This window comes from Raphanus sativus, chromosome 6 (assembly GCF_000801105.2).
Source record: "Raphanus sativus cultivar WK10039 chromosome 6, ASM80110v3, whole genome shotgun sequence".
NCBI lineage: Eukaryota > Viridiplantae > Streptophyta > Magnoliopsida > Brassicales > Brassicaceae > Raphanus > Raphanus sativus.
The window spans coordinates 40,369,844-40,379,277 of NC_079516.1; the positions used below are offsets into that span (position 1 = coordinate 40,369,844).

The window sequence follows — 9,434 nt, forward strand, 5'->3', positions numbered from 1 at the left end:
AACTTGTTTTTGACAGGTATAAATAGGAGAATCCTAATTTAAAATATAAATTTTCAAATTTACCTTTAAAATTTTATCATTTTCATAAATACTTTAAATTTTTGATGAAAACACTAAATTAAACTCTTCAAATAATTCATAAATATTTTAAAATTATTCATAAATGCAATCTTACCCATTAAATACTATATTTAAAAAACTATCACTAAACTATAATCTCAAATATCAAAATATTTTGATTAAAATATTTTTCCAAAAATATTATCCAATTTAATGATATTAAAAGTAATTTCTTTTCCAAATAACAATTCATACGGGTACGGAGTCAATGCGGTTAGGTAATTCAATTGAGAAAAGAAAAAAAAACCACATTGTAATTTTCCACACACACTTAAAAAAAAAAAAAAGGAGCGAGAGTCAATCGCCTTCCCTAGTCCTCTCTTGAAGCTGCACACAGTAACCACCCTCTCTCTCTCTATATATATTCTGCCTTTTATCCAGAGAGCCAGGATCCGTCGGTGTCTCACTCGCTAGCACTACATCCGATCATCGCCGGTAAGTTGATTTCTCTATTCTCTGATGAATTTCTCAAGCGGAGTAACTTCTATTCCGTTCGAATTCTCGCTACAACTCGTTTACAATTTATCTTCTCTCTTCCCTCGCATCATCTCTATGCTTCGATGCTGATCTCTAGTTTGTTTTCAGTGGCTGTTTCTTAGTGCTTCACACAGTTTTTTTTTTTTGCTTGTTGATTGTTTTGAGATTTGTGTTTCTTAGATTATCTGTGGAAATAGCTTTGGATCTAATATAGGCTCTGCGATTCTGCAGGTGATTCGTGTTGCTTTCAGCCTAGTTCAATCTCGGAAGCGATGGATCAGGTTGGTGTGATCATTAATTGTTTAAGTTGTTAGTAGTCATTGGTTGACGAATCTATGCTTATAATGTGCAGTACGAGAAAGTTGAGAAGATCGGTGAAGGAACTTACGGTGTTGTGTACAAGGCACGAGACAAAGTCACCAACGAGACTATCGCTTTGAAGAAGATCCGCCTCGAGCAGGAGGATGAAGGTGTCCCCAGCACCGCCATTAGAGAAATCTCTCTTTTGAAAGAAATGCAGCACAGCAACATTGTCAAGTATAATCCAAGTTATTAACTATATATACCGTTTTCGATTATTGTTAGGTGAACACTTTTTTGTTGATGATGATGATTCTTTTGGTACACAGGTTGCAGGATGTAGTGCACAGCGAGAAGCGTTTGTATCTGGTTTTCGAGTATCTTGACTTGGATCTCAAAAAGCACATGGACTCTTCTCCTGATTTCTCCAAGGATCTTCATATGATCAAAGTGAGTCTTAGGCATTGTTGAGGTTTTTTGGCTGGTCATGATGCTCTATCTTGACATGTCTATCTGTTGAGTTTCGCTGAATAATTGTTGAGTTCAATGTTATGTAATGGCGGCCTCTTTGTTGTGTCTTTTAGTAATCAATACATGCTGAATCAGAGCTCTTCCATCTACTGTTTGCTTGCAGAGGTATGTTTACCAGATTCTCCGTGGAATAGCGTATTGCCACTCTCACAGGGTTCTCCACCGTGACCTGAAGCCACAGAATCTGTTGATTGATCGCCGCACCAACTCACTTAAGCTTGCAGATTTTGGACTGGCCAGAGCATTCGGTATCCCTGTCAGGACATTTACTCATGAGGTGCCAAAAAGAGCTTTATTCTTATATGCTTCGTTATGTAATGGCATGGCTTCACATTCTCTTCATTCCTTATTCGTATTAGAGGAAAAGAGTATATCACCACCAAGTATTATCCCACTTTCTGCATCTGTTAAATGTGAATAAAAGACTTAAACATTTCAGTTATATTTTTTTGCTTAAAGGACATTTCTCTTGACTGTTGAACTATGTTAGATTTAATTTAGTGCTACATTCATATTTCATATCTCGCCATTGTATTCACACTTTCTTTTTTTTTGAAATTGTTTCTCTTAGGTGGTTACTCTCTGGTACCGAGCACCAGAGATACTCCTAGGGTCTCATCACTACTCTACACCGGTTGATATTTGGTCTGTGGGATGCATATTTGCGGAGATGATAACCCAAAAGCCCTTGTTTCCTGGAGACTCCGAGATTGATCAACTCTTCAAGATATTCAGGTTACTAACTTCTTAATCCAGTTTACGTCTTTTATGTATTTAAAGTGGAAACAAACTTGTCTGCAATGATATTGCAAATGATTCTGAACACATTCTCAACTTGCAATCTAATTCGCAGAGAGAGACAGTAAAGAACATCGTGTCTTGAAGTTATAAATGATTATAAGTCTCTCACTTCCATGTTTTTTCTGCATCTTCTTCCAGAATCATGGGAACTCCAACTGAGGATACATGGCCAGGGGTAACTTCGCTTCCTGATTATAAATCTGCTTTCCCAAAATGGAAACCAACGGTACTTTCAAATTTGTCCAATTAACTTTCACATCTCGTTCTCTGATAGAGAAGAGGTCACACAGCACAAGATGATTCTTACCCATGATTTTCTCTTCTTATACCTCAGGACTTGGAATCTTTTGTCCCAAACCTTGATCCTAATGGCATAGATCTCCTTTCTGTAAGTTCATTGACTACACACATATATATATACAAACACATCTATACATTCTACTTCTGCTATATTAAATACCTGAACTTATAGCCATCCCTTCTAAGCATCTTAGGACTAGAAACCCTTGATAAAGTTAAACCCGTGAGCCGTTTGACTAAACTAAAAATCAGAGACATTGATGTTGGTGCCTTCTGTAGTGGTCAACTTTACCTCCTGGAGCCAGAAAACCAAACTGGTCTGAAACCTAAACAAACTTTCATAACCCGGAATTCGTTAAAGTTCTAAACCTAAAACGGGAAAGAGCATACGAAACTTTTGGATGAACATATCTAGGGTTTATGAGTTTATCATGCGCAAGTGAAGATGATAATACGTCTCTGTATTATTTGTATCAGAAAATGCTGTTGATGGATCCAAGCAAAAGAATCAACGCAAGAGCTGCCCTGGAGCATGATTACTTCAAGGATCTTGGCGTCATCCCGTAGAGAATGCGTCAAAACCAGTAATCTCCTACATTCTCTCTATATATAAGTATCTCGATATCTTTCATCCTTAAGAAAACGAGGTAAAATACATCAATGGCTTTTGTTTATTCTTTTTTTTTCTTTTCTTCTGAGTTTGTTATTCTCTGATACGAAAACAGGAATGATTTTAGAGTGTGGTTTGTTTATTTCTTCTAAGCTTTTGAGATCATTTTTCTTGTGTATCTTTCTACCAAGTTCAGTATTATATGGTTTTATTTTGCAGAATATCATATTTATGCCACACTTGTTCCTGTAAATAATCCTATGGCCTTCTATAATCGATCTTATTTATTGTCACTAATACAAATGCACCATATAAGGAGAGATTTCTTCTTTTAATCCAAGTCCCTCATTTAAGAATTACAACTACTGTATTTCGAACTTAGTATCTTCAAATTTTCTGCTCGTCAGCAAACGAGCTGAATGATGGGTACATGGGTGGTGGAGACGCTTAAGGTTTCTGACACGACCGTGTGGTCATCGTAAGAAGCATAAAAGGACATAAAGGGTTCCTTTGCCAATCCTACAGGCTACAAGCAAACTATGAAACAAGGAGAAACGGGAATGTGGGAATCCCATCTCATACAACTTAGGAAATGATGAAACGTGATTCTTCTTTTCTCTTGAACACCATTTGGTTCGCATCAAGGATCAAACGGGATTCTATCTCATGTCTGTCACAACAACCAACTCAGTCTTGTTGAAACCTGAAGAGAAGTGAAATCAACTATCTAGAGTCGCGTTTTCTCTTGTAACTCCGGACATAGCGAGTGAGCAACCGTTTCAAGAAGTCCATATCACGATTGTCCAACACAAGTGCTTCCTCTTCAGAGAGAACTCCATATTTCTCTATCGACGTCCCATATAAATCCAATCTTCTCATTTCCCCTGCAACCTGTGGGATCTCAGTGATATTAACGCATCCACGGAGATAAAGCAGCTTCAGGTTCTTCAGGTTTCTCAGCGAGTGAGGCAGATTATGGAGCTTCTTGCACTCTGACATGTCAAGACACGTTAGATTCACCTTACACCCTATCCACGAGGGAACTTCCTCGATCAGTGTTCCGTTCAAGGACACAGTTTCCACTCCATCGCCAAGCATTGGAAACACTGTGATGTTGGGACAGCAAGTCAGCGTGAGATGCTTGAGCGAATTCAAATCCCCAAAGGTCTCAGGGAGGTTCTTCAGTCTCTTGCAATGTGATAACCGAAGCTCCGTGAGCTTTTCGAGACGGCTGATCGAATCTGGAACTAGTTCAATCGATGTGCAGCGCAGTCCCAGCTCTTCGATAACGTCGGACACAAATGGAAACTCTTCTATGTTGATGCATCCGTCTAGAGAAAGAGTCTTGAGAGACTTCAATTTGATGTTACTGGGAAGACTCTTGAGTTTCTTGCAGTTTAGCATGGACAGCTTAACTAACTTATCAAGAAGACCAAGACTAGAAGGGAGCTCAACCAAGCTTTCGCAGTCACAAAGGCATAAGCACTCGAGGCTCCTTGCCTTTGAAAGGTCTGGAACTTCAATCAGGTTCCTGCATCTGTTAAGGTTCATGTGTCTTAGACTTCCGAGGTCCTGACTTCCGGTCCATAGTGTTTCAACTGAGCTATCAGGGAGGTTGAGCTCAACTAGAAAGTTAGTCTCAAACTTTGCAGGCAATGACTTTAAAGTGTAAGCCTCCCAGTGCAGATATCTTAGTGGAGGGAGGTAGTCAAACTCATCAACGATACAAACTTTGCTCCCCGCAGCAGTTAAATTACTATGAATTTTAAGAAACTTGAGTTTGCGCATCCTCTTAAACGTTTCGGGGTTAACGCAAAGCCCTGTTTCTTCAGCCATGTTGAGAAATATACTCTCAACCTCAATCTCTTTATTCCCCACATTTTCAGTGAACAAGCCTTTGATATCCAAAAAGTTCCACATCATCTTATTCATTTTCCCTTCACAAGTGATATCATTTGCCATGTCTCGGAGTAAATCATGAACCCATAGCCTCGTATTGTTGGACATACTAATCATAGACTTTTCCATAAGAGTCACCAGCCTTGGTTTGGATCTGATCACAAAGGGATCAAGTACCATACTCGCTCGATCCATATATTCCCCGTTGAAGCAACCAGCAACATAAAGAAACACAGTCTTCTCATGCTCATCCAGTGCATCGTAACTTACTTTTAACACCGTCGATATAGATTTATCAAGACTGTTTCTCAGTATACACAGCTTATCTTCCCAAAACGCTATACTCCGATTGTACAGAGACGCACCGATTGCCCGAAGCGCCAAAGGAAGACCGCAGAGCTGCTCCACGATATCTAAACAGAGTTGTCTGAACTCGTCTTGTGGAGGACGATTCGTTTTGAAGGCGTGCCTGCTGAAAAGCTGAAGCGCTTGTGTGGTCCTAAGAGGCTTCACTTCGTAAATGTGTTTGACAGAGTGCTCGTCCAACACACGCTTGTCACGTGTCGTTATAATGACCCTGCTTCCTGGTCCGAACCACTTGCAGTCTCCAGCCAATTCTTGCAGCTGCTGAACGTCGTCGACATCGTCGAGGATGAGGAGAACCTTCTTGCCGCGTAGTCTTCGCTTCATCGCCTCGGGGCTGACGCACCGTGCATTCAGGGGGCTTTTGGGGAAGATTTCGGACATGATTTGCTTCCGCAGATGTGATGATGATTCGCCTTTCACGTTTCCGAGAAAGCAACGACTAGGGAAATGAGTGGAGAGGGATTCGTAGACACATTTGGCGATGGTTGTTTTCCCTCTGCCCCCCATACCCCACACTCCTACCATTTTGACATCATCAGAAGAAGAGTCCTCCGTTGATAAAAGAGATTCTATTCGTTTCTTGTGGAGAGTCATCCCTACGAATTCACTTGTGTCGTCTGATGGCTCCGCGTATAACCTCTCGCAAAGATCTCGAACAACTTCCTGTATAAGCTTTGCGTCATCGCTTCTACATCAAAGACCATCATGTATGTTATGAACGAACGCGAATCGAATCGGAAGAAAGCAAAGAAACTTAATAACAAATATGTATTGAAGTATCCGTTTAAAGTTTGTATAGCGATTATGTGAATGAATGAATTTACAAATTCTTAGCCCATATTTAATAGAGAAATTCTTAGGTTCACTGACCCAAGTATTTTTCTTTAATAATTTATAGTAGCCTGAACGCCCGATTTTTTTTTTTCAAACATACTTATTACCAAAAACAATAATTTTTCTAAAAACATTTCCAATTTAAAACTCTACTTATTTCACTAAAATAGAGTAAAATGAAATATAAAGTAAACATTTTCAAATTCTACTCTATTTTTCTCCCATAAATAAATAAAAAATAGATTACTCCATTTATGGATAAAACTCCGTTATAAAATGAGATACGGAGTTTCATTCAAGCATTTTTTACTCTACACTTCATTTTATTCTATATTTTAAAGTAAAAAGTGGAGTAGAATAGGTGATACACTAGTGCAGATATATTTATGATACTTTCAAAATTAACCAATCACAACATATAAGTGGTACTAGACCAATCAAGTGACTTAGGGTGGTACTAGACCAACTCAATGTATAAGTGGTAAAAGTCTCTTGTGATCAAGTTTCTTGTATCATGACTTGGTAAATGAAAGTATGAAGTTGAGTTAAAAAAAAAAAACAATCACAACATATAAGAGAGCAGACTAACAAGGGAAAAAATATGGATTCAAAAGGAAAAACAAACCTGGTTTTGGAAACCCAGCTAGATACGTTCGCAACTATACCCACAGCCCTTCTCCACTCACTCACCGTCTCACCATCAAATCTCTGCTCATGATCCTCAAAAGCTTTGTTAAAACAACCGGTTCGGCTCTTCAAGGCCGAAGGATCGATATCATAGAATATAGGGATCAGCTTGAAGCGTTTCGTCTTCCCAGCTAATTCCACCATAAAAGAAAGCTCTCTCAAGCACCACTGAGATGTAGCGTAGTCCTCCGAGACCACGACGATCGCGTATCTCGACTGATTCATCGCTTCCTCTAGTCCTCTCAAGATTGAGTCGCCTCTCTCGAGGTCTCTGTTGTCGTGGAAGGTTACGATTCCTTCATCAGTGAGAGCCTCGTTGAGATGGCTGATGAATTTTCTGCGAACATCTGTGCCTCTGAAGCTCAGGAAGACATCGTACTTCCACACAGATCGAGACTTCGAATCCTCCGGTAAAGAATTTGCCATGGGAAGAAGGCAAAGTTATGGCGATTTGATATCTAACACTTTGAAGCTTGAACGCATATGGTCAACGCTGTTCCATCGCAATCGTACGTTTTTTTGGTCAACTCTTTTTATTAAAGCTCAAAGGGCAAATGCATGCAGAGATACAAAAATACATTACGGGCCCATACTTATATAGGCCGGATATCTTTTTAAATCAATTTTAAGTATTCGTTCCCTAACAAAAAAAGGAAACTGAAGCCCGCTGGATTCAAAGCAAAGTGATATATACCAAAAGCACATTAAAGGATTTTTTTTTTGCAACGAACGGTTATATATTGGAAAAATGTTAAACAAATCCTCAACTTTTTTCATTTGGACCATTATAAACCCAAGGTTCCCAAAAAACAATACAAACCTCAAACTTTTTGTCACATGGATCATTTTGAACCAGACGTTAATCAGACTAACTGAGCATTTAAACGCAGTTAAATCTCGTCGTTAACCAAAACGACGTCGTCTCTTTCTCAATTAAAAAAACTCGTCTTCTTCTTTATCTCCCAAATCGATTTGGGGATTTTTTCAATTACAAACCCTAAATCACGAATCGATTTGGGGATTTTCTCAGTTTCTCAGTTACGAAGCTTACTCGAATCAAACACGAATCGTAGAGAGAAGAGATGGGTGATGAAAAGAAGAAGAAGTCTCGACAAGGGAAACTCGGTGGTGCCAGCTCTGTAACGAAAAGAAAACTCAAACTTTTTTTTTGACTAATATTATCACTATTACTTAAACTTGAGATAGTTTAAGTAATCAGATCAGAGTAGAACAATCAACGCAACAAAATTTTCTATGAAAAGATCTCGTAATGTTAGATGAAGAATCCAAAAATTCACTGTTATTCAAAAACTAATTTTAAAAAATCATTTAAATCTAGTATTATTAAACTTGACATTTTGCAAAATACTCTGAAATCTATTGTTATTAAAATATTTTAAATCATGGAGTCTCAAAGTTTTCAAGTGAGTTTAGAGTCTTTGCATGGAGTTAGCTTAACCAAAAAATTAAAACTCGAATCTCATGGTTTTGTGATATTCTAGAATAATTTAACAAAAATCATTTTAATTTCTGCAATTCATTGAAATCATCTAAAACCTCATTAAAAATCAAATCACCTCAAATTTTAGATTGAATACACCCGCTAAGTATTAAGTATATGATAGAAACTATATAAATTAATATTCAATAAATTAATAAACATTTTAAATTAATAAATTTCTTCGATTCTGAGTTGCACTGATTCAAAATATGATACAAATCAATAAAATAAGAAGATAATAATTTTTAGAAAATCATAGTAATATATGGTTCCATTAAAAATAATAAATTAATAATATATATATATATATATATATATAGTTTATATAAGTACAAACAAAAATTGTGTTGTTTATTTTATATTTGCAATAAAATTAATCTCTGTTTTTAACATTTTAATAAAATTTAGTAAAATTATATCTAAAATAACATTTAAATTTTATTAAACATACTTCCTATACACCAAATAAAATAATAATAAAGATTAAATTTTCTGAAATTCAGTTAATGTATATTTGGTAAATGTAAAAAAAATTTTTTTTGTCAATTAATAACTATATAAATTAATAAAATGCCAAATTCCAATATTATTAGTTTATAAAAATTTTACTATATGGAAATATGCATAACACACATGGCTTATTTTTTTCCATGTTCCAACATTATTTTTACTAAATTTAACGGTTGTGCGATATATCATATAAACAATTTTAGCAAAAGAATATATAGAGAGTGTATTGAATCTGAAATTTGAAGTATAATTTTTATTCAATCACTCTAAAATCTCATCTAGAACTATGAGATTTGAATTTTATTTTATAACTAATAAACTTCTCTTAAACATTCTACAAACAGTTGTAAAAAAAATCTATATACACTTAAATCACTTTAAAATCTCCAACTTAAATTGTATTCAATAACATAAATTTTAAAATGTTTTACGAAATGATAATTTCAATAAAACTGAATTTTAAAATATTTATTAACATCCACATTTGAATAATAGTGG

General features: G+C 36.4%; 2 protein-coding genes across 3 annotated transcripts; one reads left to right on the forward strand and one right to left on the reverse strand.

The window, feature by feature from the left end:
* Positions 1 to 414: 414 nt before the first annotated feature.
* LOC108806178 (cyclin-dependent kinase A-1) lies at positions 415 to 3,365 on the forward strand. The gene is made up of 9 exons (XM_018578222.2): positions 415 to 555; positions 829 to 878; positions 950 to 1,134; positions 1,227 to 1,347; positions 1,532 to 1,705; positions 2,000 to 2,163; positions 2,368 to 2,455; positions 2,564 to 2,617; positions 3,007 to 3,365. The coding sequence occupies exons 2-9, from the start codon at positions 870 to 872 to the stop codon at positions 3,094 to 3,096; spliced, it is 885 nt and encodes a 294-aa protein (XP_018433724.1). The 5' UTR covers positions 415 to 555; positions 829 to 869; the 3' UTR covers positions 3,097 to 3,365.
* A 267-nt stretch (positions 3,366 to 3,632) lies between these two features.
* Positions 3,633 to 7,491, reverse strand: LOC108806177 (protein SUPPRESSOR OF npr1-1, CONSTITUTIVE 1-like). 2 transcript variants are annotated; one of them, XM_056989902.1, is made up of 2 exons: positions 6,864 to 7,491; positions 3,633 to 6,089 (listed from the first exon to the last, which is right to left on the reverse strand). In XM_056989902.1, the coding sequence occupies exons 1-2, from the start codon at positions 7,349 to 7,351 to the stop codon at positions 3,863 to 3,865; spliced, it is 2,715 nt and encodes a 904-aa protein (XP_056845882.1). In that variant the 5' UTR covers positions 7,352 to 7,491; the 3' UTR covers positions 3,633 to 3,862. The 2 variants fall into 2 exon arrangements, with proteins under 2 accessions (XP_056845882.1, XP_018433723.1); XM_018578221.2 differs by having other exon boundaries at positions 3,633 to 6,092; positions 6,864 to 7,490.
* Positions 7,492 to 9,434: the final 1,943 nt, after the last annotated feature.